The sequence below is a fragment of the Solanum dulcamara genome, chromosome 6 (genome assembly GCF_947179165.1).
Source record: "Solanum dulcamara chromosome 6, daSolDulc1.2, whole genome shotgun sequence".
NCBI classification, from domain to species: Eukaryota; Viridiplantae; Streptophyta; class Magnoliopsida; order Solanales; family Solanaceae; genus Solanum; species Solanum dulcamara.
The window spans coordinates 82,460-95,512 of record NC_077242.1 but is presented as its reverse complement, the minus strand read 5'-3'; the positions used below and the strand labels follow the sequence as shown (position 1 = coordinate 95,512).

Genomic DNA, 13,053 nt, shown 5'->3' with positions numbered 1-13,053 from the left:
CTTTATGAAAAATCAGGTTTTTCTTTTTTAATTAGTTTAAATTTAGCGAATTCGAAATAATTGAACCTAATTGTAGACTTAATTTTTTTTAAAAAAAATAAAAGATGTAACTGATACCTCCAATTCAACTTTTCCGTTTGATACAATAACTATAGCTATATTTCATTAATAGGCAAATTTTGTATCGTGATAAGAAGGCTTAACTATAATTGAGAGTTCGATAGAGAAGAATATTGGGTGGCCCAAAAAAAAAAAAGCAGCCTAGGTGACGTGCAGAGAAAAACGAGTAGGTAAACAAATGCCAAACAGGTTGGTTTATTCACGCAGAGTACACGCTAGAACCAATTGAAAAAACAAGAACATGACCATTCATTATTCTTATATTATCTAACAAGGAATAGAGAAGAAGAAAACATCATGGCTGGTGGAATAGAACATAATCCACAAACCCCATTACTGCCAGCAACACTTTCTGCCTCTTCTGATACAAATGGTACCTAAATTTTTTTTAAAAATTCTATCTTGTTGACTTTGTGTAGCAAAATGGTATCTTGATTTTTGTTAAAAATTGTATCTTGATGACTATGTGTAGCAAAATGTTATCTTGACTTTGTTAAAGTTTCTATCTTGATGAATAGGTGTAGTAAATACTAAAGAGTGTCTTGATTTTGTTAAAAAAATCTATCTTGATGACTCTGTGTAGCAAAATGGTATCTTGATTTTTGTTAAAAATTGTATCTTGATGACTGTGTAGCAAAATGGTATCTTGAATTTTGTTAAAAATTCTATCTTGATGAATAGGTGTAGTAAATGGTGTCTTGATTTTGTTAAAGATTCTATCTTTATGACTTGGGGTTGTTAGTTTACTACTTACTAGTACTAATTTGGGTTTTGGTTCATTTTTTTTTTAGTTGTGTACTCAGATAGTGGGAAAAAGGGTACAATATGGACTGCAGTGGCACATGTTATAACAGCGGTTATAGGGGCAGGGGTACTATCACTTGCATGGAGCATAGCACAATTAGGATGGATAGCTGGTCCATTGGCTATTTTGTTCTTTGCAGCAGTGACCCTATTTTCAACTTCCATACTTTGTGATTGCTATAAGTCTCCAGATTCTGAACTTGGCCCTACCACAAATCACTCTTTATTGGAAGCTGCAAGATTTTACTTTGGTAAGTTACTGTTCAACTGTATTTCTTTTACCTTCTTATTATTGTCTTGTAGTTTTCGGGCCTAGGGCGGGGCAAGTAGGGCCGAAGGAGTTCATCCGTACCCCCTTCAGCGGAATAAAAATATTTTGTATGTATATATAGTTGATGTTGAACCCTTCTTTGAATTCTTCATATTGTGAACCCCTAAGGTAAAAAAAATGGCTTCACCACTAAATCGGGCAAATTTACCCACCTCGGCTATTTGATCGGTACCTATTGCCTACCACTATCACATATGTTGGATATCTGTCACTAAGATTTAGGCAGAAGAGAGAAATCACTCTGTTGGGATTCGATGTACCTTCTTATTAAACATTCTTATAAAACTACTGTTGTTATTATCATCATCATCATTTACTTTGCATATGAAAGTTGGTTGATTTTGGGAGAGAAGGCTGAACAGTTATGTGTAGCTGTTGTGACTGAGAGTTTGCATCCCTGAAATAGAAAGAAAAATAAAAAAGTCTACTAAGAAGAACAAAAAATATAAATATGATCATGTTGTTAAGAACTCAAGTGGCATTAAGAAATTGATAGTTACTGTATCATAATTGAAACAATGTAACTATTATGGAATATTTGAGATACTCTAGATTTTTGTTAACCTTATTGTGTCATTACAAATTTTCATGAAGGCTTGGCAGTCTAGTGGTCCCATGGTCTAGTTGTCATGAAAATGGACTCTGAATCCAGTAACCCGAGTTCAAACTTCGGTGGGACCTTTAGTTTTGGGTTTTATTAGAAACAACATCTACCACGAATATATAAGTAAGGTTTGCGTATATCCTAGCTTGTTACTTGGCAGTCCCAGTCACATTGACCAAATTTGTGATTTTCCATTGATTTGAAATCTTTTTTTATATTAGCATCCAAAAAACCCAAACATCGATTTGAACCTAAGTTTGGCTTGACCTGTTAGGCCTTGAAAAAGACATGCACATGGAGTGTGTGAATGCAAATATGTTTTGTACAGATCTGGCCATAGTGACAAGATCCAATATTGGTAAAAGTTACTTGTCTCTATGTTTAAATAGTCATCCCCCTTGTGAAATGTCTTTCTCATGGTTTCAAGAAGGTTAGGTTCAAGTTAGGACCCTTTTGGACTGTTGCTTTTATAATTATATGGCAAAAGGATATTTTTTCTTCAATATTTGTATCTTTTTACAGTTAAAAGGCTAGAATTACAGCAAAAGAGCTACAACCAAACGTTTCTTTATAGTGGAGGTTCCATCATTGTTGACTAAACTTATGGCCAACTCCAACAAAGATATTCTTTCTCCCTATCTTTTTCATTAATATGATGACTCATGAGAACTTAGCACTACTATGTGGTACTATGGTGCTGTTGTTCTGAAGAGAGGAGTATCAGAGAATTACGTCATCGAACGTTTCTACTAATAGGCAAAGGCTTTTTGCAGCTCATGTTATATGTAGTATCTGTTAAGCCACCTGCATATTTTCAAAGAGTTGCTTTAAGGTTTTTAGTGTCCATCGTCTAAGAATATATCGATCTCAGATGGATGTTCAACGTTCTCTAGAACAAGAGAAAACTTCAGGCAAAGATGATGTAGATACAATTAGAACTGGTAAGGTTTAAGTCGTCTCAATTTTTTTACAGGGCCTGAGTTTTAACATTGACTAGGATTAAATCTAAGAAACAATAGTCAATGTTTATTTTCCTGCCAGGAACTTTGTGGACTGCAGTTGCACACATAATTTCAGCTGTAATTGGAGCTGGTGTGCTCTCTCTAGCCTGGTGCACAGCACAATTAGGATGGATTGCAGGGCCAATCACCCTGCTTTGTTTTGCAGTTGTTACATACATATCTGCATCTCTCATATGTGACTGTTACAGGTCACCTGATCCCATAACAGGAACGCGAAATCCGTCTTACATTGATGCTGTTAGAGTTAATCTTGGTAGTTTGTTCCATCCTACAACATAGAATTATCTTAGAAACTCTTTTAGCAGTCTCTCATATGAGGATTCCTCTTTTACATTTTTTGGGGCGGAGGGGATTACAAGCGTCTTTTATGTATTTTGACTTATACTCGTTCAGGCAAGAAATGGACGTGGTTTTGTGGTTTGCTTCAGTATGTGAGCTTCTATGGGACTGCTATTGCCTATGTAATTACAAGTGCAACAAGTATGAGGTTAGTTAGCTATATACATATATATAGAGTTTAGATTTTTGCCTCTCTGAATTTGTGAGTGTCTCAATAGCAATAACCACGTCATTTTTCGTTGCTCATTTGGTCGGGTTATCAGATAATTATATACATTGTAGTGATGTCTAGCCTGCAAGAGACAGTGTATGCAATTCAAGCTGAATGAGATATGCTTCTGTTAAGTTATTAATCCCACCGACAATTTTTTGCAGAGAAATTCAGAGATCAAATTGTTACCACAAAGGAGGAGAAATAGCCAATTGCCAGACTGGGACAACCACTTTCATGCTGATTTTTGGCATTATTCAGATAGTAACATCGCAGATACCAGATTTTCATAACATGGCGTGGTTATCTGTTGTTGCTGCGTTAATGTCATTCTGTTACTCTTTCATCGGATTGGGCCTTGGATTTTCTAAAGTGATTGGTAAAGCCTGGACCGTTCTCTTTCTCATTCTGTTTCTTGTTTTTTCATCTCGATTTCCAAAAATATATCGAAGAATCTCGTGTATTTTGATCTTAGTCCGATTATGGAGAAAGCATTTTCTTCTCACATTTCCCCATTGATGTTGAATCTGCAGATAATAGGGGTATCAAGGGAAGTATTGTGGGAATACCAACAAGGAGTGCTGCTCAGAAGATATGGCTAGTTTTCCAGGCACTCGGAGACATTGCTTTTGCCTATCCTTATTCGATTATTCTCCTTGAGATACAGGTATTAAGTAATTACATTCCGCAACTATACAAGTCTTAACTTCTGGCATTTCTTAATATATCATAGTGAGATATAAATGGATCCTGCTCTTAGAATTTGTCCTGATACTAGATCATTGAATATTGATTTATATAGCAGACCTCGACTTGTTTGGGACTGAGGCATAGTTGTCGTCGTATAGTTTTTCCAAAATTTGCTCAAGATTAATATCGGAGCGTAAATATAAACTTAGCTAATGTTTATGAAACCAAACAAGACATAATACTAACACTCTTAGTTGGAATAGTTCCACTAAAAGTATCACAGAGATTGCTGATGTTTCTGCTAATGCTAAAGCTGTTTTTTATGGAGTGAAGGATACACTAAAATCGCCTCCACCAGAAAATCAGACCATGAAGAAGGCGTCAATAAGCGCGATAGTTATCACCACTTTCTTCTATCTATGCTGTAGCTGCTTCGGCTATGCAGCCTTTGGGAACGACACACCAGGGAACCTCTTGACAGGTTTCTACGAGCCATTTTGGCTTGTTGATTTTGCCAATGCCTGCATAGTCCTTCATCTGGTTGGAGGGTATCAGGTAGTACTAAAATCCGAGTCTTTTCCTTCCACCCTTTACTTGGTTTATGAAAATTCTAACTTTAACATGAACAAAATGCTTGTTTTCCTTAGGTATACAGCCAGCCAGTATTCGCATTTGTTGAAAAAGGGGCAACTCAGAAGTACCCTGAGAGCAGATTCATAAATAAATTTTATGCCATCAAACTCCCGGTGTTGCCAGCTATCCACTTGAACTTCTTCCGGTTATGTTTTCGGACTCTATATGTTATATCTACAACAGCAATAGCAATAGCATTTCCTTACTTCAATCAGGTATTAGGAATCTTGGGAGCATTGAACTTTTGGCCTATGACCATCTATTTCCCAGTAGAAATGTATATTGTGCAAAGAAAAATTGGAGCTTGGACAAAAAAATGGATACTTCTTGAAGGTTTCAGTATGATCTGTTTGATTGTATCTGTACTGGGCTTGATTGGATCAATTGAGGGAATAGTTAGTGCTAAATTAGCTAAAATGTAAAATTCTCTTCTTTTTGATTCTCAATAATCTTACTAGTAAATAGTTAGCAAGATTTGTAAGACAAAAGACACTGTATTCATGCCAGTCTTCAAATGGGATTTTATAAATCTCATTTTAGTAAATTAAGTATATAGTCTTGTTTTTTTTGATATTTTTTACTTGAGCCGGGAGTCTATTAGAAACAATCCCTCTACCATGAAGGTAGGAGTAAGTTTACGTTAAACATCATCCTCTCAAGATCGTATTTGTGGAAATACACTGAATATGTTGTTTTTGTATTAAAAGGATGTAATAATTTTTATGCAGAATTGTTGCAATTACTATAAGCATTTATAACTAACGTGTTAAAACTTAAACTTTTATGATTTTTCAAAGCAATTGATAATTAGAAAAACTATATTGGAAAGCACTCCAAATCTTGTTTTCACTATATATTTTTTTTCCAAATTTTACCCTATTTTTTTATTTTTATAAAAATGATCTCATTTAAATTATATTTCATGTTTAAATCATATTCGTGTTTTTATAGGGAAAATTACATCCGATAGACCAATTGTGAAATTATTTATTCAAATTGGATTCAACCCAAATTATTTACTCTTAATAGACTCATGACCCAAAATATTTACCCTCTTACCCTACTTTTTCTTTTAATTTCGCGCATGACGTCATGCTAACGCCAACATTACTGCTCTTCTTGATACTATCATAGTATATTATATACTCTTATGATATCAAATGCGCGAAATAGTTAAAAATAAGGGGTATGAAAGTAATGGGGTATTCAATGAGAAATAGTTTTCTTTTTTGGAGTATAACAATAATTACCCCATATTTATATGCCAAAATTATAACCAAATACAACTCCAACTTCAAAAATTTCAAATAAAGTAAAAAATATTGATAATAACATAGCTCGTATTAGGGGTGTACATGGACCGGGTTGGTTCGGATTTTTTACAAACCAAACCAAACCATTTGTGTCGGGTTATTAAATCTATAAACCAAACCAAACCAATAAAAGTCGGGTTTTTCGATATCAATTTTTCTCGGGTTTTTCGGGTTTTTTCGGGTTTTTCGGGTTTCTCGGGTTTTTTGGGTTTTTTCGGATTTTTTCGAGTTTCTCATAGTATCTAATAAAAAGCACAGAGCAGTGCTTCTTAAAAAGAGTTCTAGTACAAAATATCAACATATAAGATGGAGGCACAACTCTGTTTGAAGTTTTAACTTTATAATATAACTTTGTAAGATAAGTTTTTTTTGTATATTATTTAGATGAGCTACTCAAGTCCAAATCTAAATGTAAGAAAGAAAACAAAAATTATGAAAAAAATTTTAAAAATATTTATAAATTACATTTTAATAAATATTTTTATGTATAACATAATTTAAAAGTAGTATATCTATAATCGGGTCGGTTTGGATTCGGTTTGACTTTTTTTAGTTAAAACCAAACCAACCCTATAATGGTCGGGTTTTTTTTTTCAAACACCAAACCAAGTCAAACCAAACCACTAGTCGGGTTTTTTTTCCGATTTGGTTCGGTTTGTCGGTTTGATGCGGTTTGTCGGTTTGTCATGTACAGCCCTAGCTCGTATATGGAATCTAATGTATAACATTATGTGACTATCTATTTTGAAGTGTTACTCTTTTAGAGCCTATTTGATTATATATTTCAAGTAAATTAATCAAGTAATTTTGCAAGTTTTTAAAAAATTGGGGTATAGTAATATTTTTAAAAAATATATCATATTTCAAATTCTAAATATTTTTTTATAAAAAAAATAACCAAAAACAATTGTGACTTTTACACTAAAAAATCTAATTTTTTTTATTTTTTTTTGATTTTCACGATCGAACTCGCACTTAATAGTTGATTATTTGACGTAGATGTTGGAAAGGCAGTAATGTATCTATCATACAAAAAGTATTGGCCCTCCTTTTCAAATTTAGAAAAATATCCTACTCCACTAAAGGCCTGATACAAATACGAAAATTAAATAATTTCAAAAATATAAACATGGGTCAATTTCTTTGAAATATTAAAAAGTAGTCACATTTTTGTCCCCTCGATTATTAGTAAATTCCATATTTGATCCTTATTATCATAAACATATTTGAGTCTTTCAAAATATGAACTTTCGATCTCTTCGCTAGTGAATATCTACAAATTTATAATAATTATTTAATTACTCATGTATTGTAATAAGCTTATAATGTTACTTCATATGATATGATAATATAGTTCTAAATATAATCTCAATCTAACATATTTTCTTCCTACATAATAAAAATAATAATACATATTTTAATTAATTATTTTTTCATTTTAATTTATTTGTCTTACTTTCATTTTTAGTACGTTTCAAAAAAAATTATAAGATGTAAAAATACTTTTTTCTTTTTAAATTTCGTTTGAAGTCAAAATCGAATAAATAAATTGAAACAAAGGGAATAAATATTAAATGGGCTTATTCAAAGCTCCTAAGGACCAAACTTAGATTTTACCAAGATTTGAGGGACTGAAAAATAGTATTATCTCTATTTAAGCAGTATTAATATTGACAAATTTGTAAAAAAAGAACTTTCCATTAAACTTGGAAAATAATCAAAATTGAATCATACTGACAACTGGGGCTATGGGGTTTGATGAAGAAGTTGACTCTCAGATGCCATTTTTGGACCCAAATTATGTTTCTTCTTCTTCTTCTTCTTCTACCCCATCATCTACGCTTGCCCTCAAGAGAACAGGTACCAAAAGTTTCTTTTTTTTTTCCCATCTTCTTTTCTTCAATTTTTACATGGTATTTTTCACAATACAAGGTCAATCTTTTTTTTGTCTCATACTTCAGTTTTTCCTTTTTTATGCAAACCCCTTTATCTCCATTTTACCATTTAAGCTTCATTTTACCAAAAAAGTTTGAATCTTGACAATAATAAATTGGGTCCATAGTGAACCCATCTCAAGAATCTTGATTTAACTTGTCCTCTGCAACTGGTGCTGTCCCATCTCTGCTTATTGAAGGAGATTTGTCTTCAGTTTGTTTGGATGGTTGTTACTCATCGCATAATGTATCGTGTTGTATTGTATTGTATTGTATTATATTGTTCTGGTGAACACACATTTGGATAGATTGTATTGTTTTTCCTCATTTCATAATGCTGACCACCAGCAATATGAAATATAAGCTTAAGGTAAAGTAAAAGGTAAATTGGATTATTAATATTATTGTTAAATAATAAGAGCAAGTTGAAGAAAAAAAAAAAGCAATGAGGGGATCACACCAAATTGGTCCTTATAGAAGATGACACTTTTCGCCGTTACATATCAATGAATTAGACAAGACAATGCAATAATAAAGTAAATTTTAAGTAGCAATAAAAACAAATAATGTAAGCAACAATACTATACAATACAATAGGTAAACCATCTAAACAAGCTGTAAAAAGTGTAATCATCTTGATCATTTCTTGCTTTCCCTAACAAAATAGATAATTTACTAGTATTAGTTTCTAGTAGTTTCTTTCAATAATTGAAACCTTTGCAAGTAGATTTTACTGACAGAAGCTAATATGTGTACTCACCGTGAGAATTTAGGAAATGAATGGACAGCTTTGGCACATATAATTACAGCAGTAATAGGTTCTGGGGTCCTATCACTAGCATGGAGCATGGCACAGCTAGGTTGGATTGCTGGTCCATTGACTATGCTCGTATTTACTTGTGTCAGTCTTACTTCTGCATTTCTTCTCTGCAATTGCTATAAGTCTCCTGATCCAGAAATTGGCCCCAATAGGAATGGCTGCTATCTTGATGCTGTACAGAAGATTTTAGGTGAGAATTTCAAGCTATGGTGATATTAGAAAAAATCTTGTGTCCCCCTCCTGTACTTTTTTCAGTTCTGATAAACCATTTCCTTACTCTTTTTTTCGTGGAAATAAATTATGTACAAGTAAACAAAGTTTCCTTCTCTGTCTATTTTTTTTTCCCTTTATTTATCTTAGATAGGAGGGTATGGAGGTTACGGATTAGTAAAGAGGGTCAGTAAGTAGTTGAATGTAGTCTTGCTTTTCGACGAGATTAGGCTTGGTGGTAGTCTAGAGCACCATGTATGTCATAGTATTAGCCTTATTCTTGTAGTTTCTTGCTTTTGATATCTGTTACCATCGTTTGTCCATTGTGTTTCGGTTATCGCACTAATTTGTTGTTGTTATTGTTCCTCTTCTGAATGTTTTGTACTGCTTTCCTTAATAGTTGTCTTGTTTCTTTTACTAACATTTTTTCTCTTCATAACTACTTGATTTGTTGCACTTGAGGCGAAGGTTTTTTGAAAACAGCCTCTCTACTTTCGCGAGGTAGGGCTAAGGTCTGCGTACATACTACCTACTTGTGGGATTTCATTGGGTATGTATTTTGTTGTTAACAAATTGTCGTGGTTCCAGGAGTCTATCTATTGCATATAAGACTTTAAGGGCATGGTGGCCTAACCATCGTAAAACTTTAGTTTTCCCTTAATTGGAGCTTCAACTGAATAGTTTGCAGGATGCCAAAATTACCTGTCCTTGTGTAGAACTTGGCTTGGCAGCAAGTTTCTTCTTACCTTACTGAACTCGAGGGTTGTTATAAACTTGGGCTTACACAGAAAATTCTTTTCTTCTGGCATCTCAGGAAAAAGAAATGCCTGGTTTTGTGGAATTGCTGTTCGTGTAAATTTCATCAAGCTTGCAATTATATATACGATTACATCCGCCTCCAGTATACAGTATGTCATTGATCTTTTCTCTACTAGTATTGTTACTATTATCAATGTCTCCTTTCAACAATTTCTGCACATACAATTCCTTTATGAGCTTTGCTGCTTATCATACTGAATTTTTGTTTGGGTTGTCCTAGATTCCATGGTTGCATTTCCATACTATCTGACAACTTAATTTTTGGATGATTATTTAATGAACCCTTGTCGAATTCATGATTCAGACCTATTATCTTCTCTAAAATCCAGTGGCGGAGCCAGAAGTTTGGTGAGGAGTGTGAAGATTTTCTTCTCAGTTGTGTTAAGGGTGTGCAAAACTAAATATACACTCATAATAGCTAACATTTAACCTCTGTACACCACATACTTATCCCGCAAAGGGTGTGCACCGGACCAAACTATCTTCTGAGATTCTTTTAACCATTAACAACTCAAATATAAACTTGTTGCGGAATCTCAAGGCTTCAAGAATTTCCGAACAATATGGTGTGAACCTTCCGAATCTAGTTATAAGCAGAGATTTGTATTCATGTCATCATTCTAATCAGATAATTACAGGGGGATAAGGACAGTATATCTGATAATTAGTGAAATTAGGATTTGTGTTCCACTATCAAGGAGATAAAAGTTCCAAAACCAATGGGATTAGGAATCCATTTTGAAGAAGGATACACATTACATAGTATAAATATACTTCTCAAAATTAAACTCACACTCGATATCTATTATTGGATTAAGGAAATGTGTCCCTAAATGATATTAGGAGTCTCATATAACTAATGAAATAATGAATCATAGTAAATAAGGCTATGTTGCATAGCACATATACATAAGAGCTGAGAGTTGTTACTCGCGCGCATTCTCAAATTATCTATTTGGAGGGTTTTATCTAAAGTTGATATTAATAATGCATCCTCTAAATGCTTCCAGAGCTATCCAGAAATCAAACTGCTATCATGATCAGGGTCACGAGACTACCTGTGGATATGAAAGTACTAGTTATATGGTAATATTTGGATTAATCCAAGTTATAGTGTCTCAAATTCCTGATTTTCCGAATATGAAGTGGCTCTCCATAGTTGCTGCTGTCATGTCCTTCACATATTCAATTATCGGATCAGCACTTGGCTTAGCCAAAGTAATAGGTAGGTTCTTATTGCATGTCTTTATAGTCACAAAATCTTCACAATAACAAGCATGTACAGGACTGGATCTCAGGTAATATAGTTGATCAAACTTGCAACTTTCTAAAATTCCATTCTGGAATCTTGATATGCAGAAAATGGAGAAATCAAAGGCAGCATTACAGGACTGCCAAGTTCTACAGTTGCTGAGAAAGTATGGTTGGTTGCTCAAGCGCTCGGGAACATTGCCTTTGCCTTTCCATTCTCTCTTATATTTCTGGAGGTTCAGGTGCTGTAACTTGGCTTTTTTCATTAAATAATATTCTTAAACAGAATTAAGCAACACTGAAACAATTAATGAAAACTTCCAAAAATATGTAGGACACATTAAAGGCACCTCCTCCAGAAAAGATCACCATGAAGAAGGTCTCAATAATGGCAGCCTGTGTTACAACTTTTTTCTACCTTTGCTGTGGAGGATTTGGTTATGCAGCCTTTGGTAATTCCACACCAGGGAATCTCTTGACAGGGTTTGGTTTCTATGAACCATATTGGCTTGTAGACTTTGCTAATGCATGTGTTATTCTTCATCTTGTTGGTGGATATCAGGTACTTTCACCTAAATGTCTGTCAAGTTTAACATTGGGGCCCGAGCTAGCTTTTGTTCTTGAGTTAGGCAGATTTGTTTACAAAGCAAATCCATTCTTCTTGTTGTTGTGTTTCACAATATTGAGCCCGTAAGTTATGTTATCGATGCTCCAATTATCCAATCCCGGGCGGTAGGGTTGTTATAGTGTCCCATATTAGTTGAGGGGATGTGTTGTTATCTCTTTATATCATTTTGGACAATTCTCATCTCACTAGCTAGTTTTTTTGAGTTACGCCCATGGGAGAGCTAGGGGTATGCAAGGGGTTCATCTGAACCCCGTTCGTCGACTTAATTACACGGTATATATAAGGTCGAAATTATTTTATAAACAGTAGATGTTGAATCACCTTGAATTCTTCGTCTGTTTACTTCTTTATATTATGAATCCCCTAAGTAAAAATTCTAGCTCCGCCCGCTAATTACGCCTTAAGTTATATTTTCTTTACAAAACTGCAAATTACTTCCTTGTGGTTGATCATTTTTTGTATTGACTTGAATATGCTTTATAGGTTTTCAGCCAGCCAATATTTGCAGATGTTGAGAGATGGCTTTACAGAAAATTCCCAGAAAGCAAGTTTGTTCACAAAAATCACACTCTGAAACCTCTATCAATGCTGCCACTTCGATTGAATTTTATGAGATTATTCTTCCGAACAGCGTATGTTGCATTAATGACTGGGATTGCTGTATTGTTTCCTTACTTTAACCAGGTCATAGGGGTGTCCGGAGCAATAACATTTTGGCCTATCGTCGTTTATTTCCCTGTAGAGATGTACTTAACTCAGAAAAAAATTGAAAGTTGGAAAAGCAAAGCTATCGCTCTTCGCGTCTTCACAATGGTATGCCTGGTTGTGATATTGTACGCATTTGTTGGGTCTATCAGAGGAGTGATAGTTGCTAGGTTTGGGTAAAAATGCTTCTTTACATCCCTTCTTGAGCCGAGGGTCTATCGGAAACATCCTCTTTACCTTCCACAATAGGAGAAGGTTTGTGTACACACTACCCTTTTCTAGATCCCACTTGTGGGATTACACTGGATATGTTTGTTTATAGAAGAAGTGTAAATGAATTATTAATAGTTTTAAAGTGCCTATTATGTAAACAATGCTTTTCCTTGAAAATATACCATGAAGTGTAGACATTCTTGGGGTAATGCAAGTATGTTTGTTACCCTTTATCTCTTTTATTGAGCATACCCTTTGGTTGTGCACAAAGCCAGAGAATGCAGGAAATAAGAGACAGCAAAAACCTTAAAACTTACAAAACTAGAGATCTATGACTATAACTAAAGTATACTATTCGACTTCCAATCATTGTCTCCTAACTAAGATTTCACCACCAGCAACTTTA

The 13,053-nt window shown here is 34.1% G+C and overlaps 2 protein-coding genes across 7 annotated transcripts; both read left to right on the top strand.

Moving 5' to 3' along the window:
- The first annotated feature begins 373 nt into the window (after positions 1–373).
- On the top strand, positions 374–5,302 carry LOC129891983 (probable amino acid permease 7). Of its 3 annotated transcripts, none has more exons than XM_055967492.1 (7): positions 374–493; positions 912–1,175; positions 3,275–3,368; positions 3,596–3,810; positions 3,965–4,098; positions 4,455–4,676; positions 4,769–5,302. In XM_055967492.1, the coding sequence occupies exons 1-7, from the start codon at positions 418–420 to the stop codon at positions 5,174–5,176; spliced, it is 1,413 nt and encodes a 470-aa protein (XP_055823467.1). In that variant the 5' UTR covers positions 374–417; the 3' UTR covers positions 5,177–5,302. The 3 variants fall into 3 exon arrangements, with proteins under 3 accessions (XP_055823467.1, XP_055823468.1, XP_055823469.1); XM_055967493.1 differs by lacking the exons at positions 374–493; positions 912–1,175 and adding exons at positions 2,366–2,800; positions 2,901–3,134; XM_055967494.1 differs by lacking the exons at positions 374–493; positions 912–1,175 and adding an exon at positions 2,371–2,800.
- A 2,446-nt stretch (positions 5,303–7,748) lies between these two features.
- Positions 7,749–12,856, top strand: LOC129891139 (probable amino acid permease 7). 4 transcript variants are annotated; one of them, XM_055966401.1, is made up of 7 exons: positions 7,749–7,927; positions 8,775–9,011; positions 9,846–9,939; positions 10,861–11,075; positions 11,210–11,343; positions 11,436–11,584; positions 12,213–12,432. In XM_055966401.1, exons 1-7 carry the CDS (start codon positions 7,816–7,818, stop codon positions 12,301–12,303), a joined length of 1,032 nt encoding a protein of 343 aa, XP_055822376.1. In that variant the 5' UTR covers positions 7,749–7,815; the 3' UTR covers positions 12,304–12,432. The 4 variants fall into 4 exon arrangements, with proteins under 4 accessions (XP_055822376.1, XP_055822373.1, XP_055822372.1 ...); XM_055966398.1 differs by having other exon boundaries at positions 7,751–7,927; positions 8,775–8,861; positions 11,436–11,663; positions 12,213–12,856; XM_055966397.1 differs by having other exon boundaries at positions 7,751–7,927; positions 11,436–11,663; positions 12,213–12,856.
- The last annotated feature ends 197 nt before the right edge of the window (positions 12,857–13,053 follow it).

Bases quoted from the DNA above. Each gene is read 5' to 3' on its own strand.
- LOC129891983 (XM_055967492.1), top strand. From the start codon at position 418: ATGGCTGGTGGAATAGAACATAATCCACAAACCCCATTACTGCCAGCA. The intron at 3,369-3,595 runs GTTAGTTAGCTA...AATTTTTTGCAG, and splicing joins ACAAGTGCAACAAGTATGAG to AGAAATTCAGAGATCAAATT. The intron at 4,677-4,768 runs GTAGTACTAAAA...TGTTTTCCTTAG, and splicing joins ATCTGGTTGGAGGGTATCAG to GTATACAGCCAGCCAGTATT.
- LOC129891139 (XM_055966397.1), top strand. From the start codon at position 7,816: ATGGGGTTTGATGAAGAAGTTGACTCTCAGATGCCATTTTTGGACCCA. The intron at 9,012-9,845 runs GTGAGAATTTCA...CTGGCATCTCAG, and splicing joins TGCTGTACAGAAGATTTTAG to GAAAAAGAAATGCCTGGTTT. The intron at 11,664-12,212 runs GTACTTTCACCT...TATGCTTTATAG, and splicing joins ATCTTGTTGGTGGATATCAG to GTTTTCAGCCAGCCAATATT.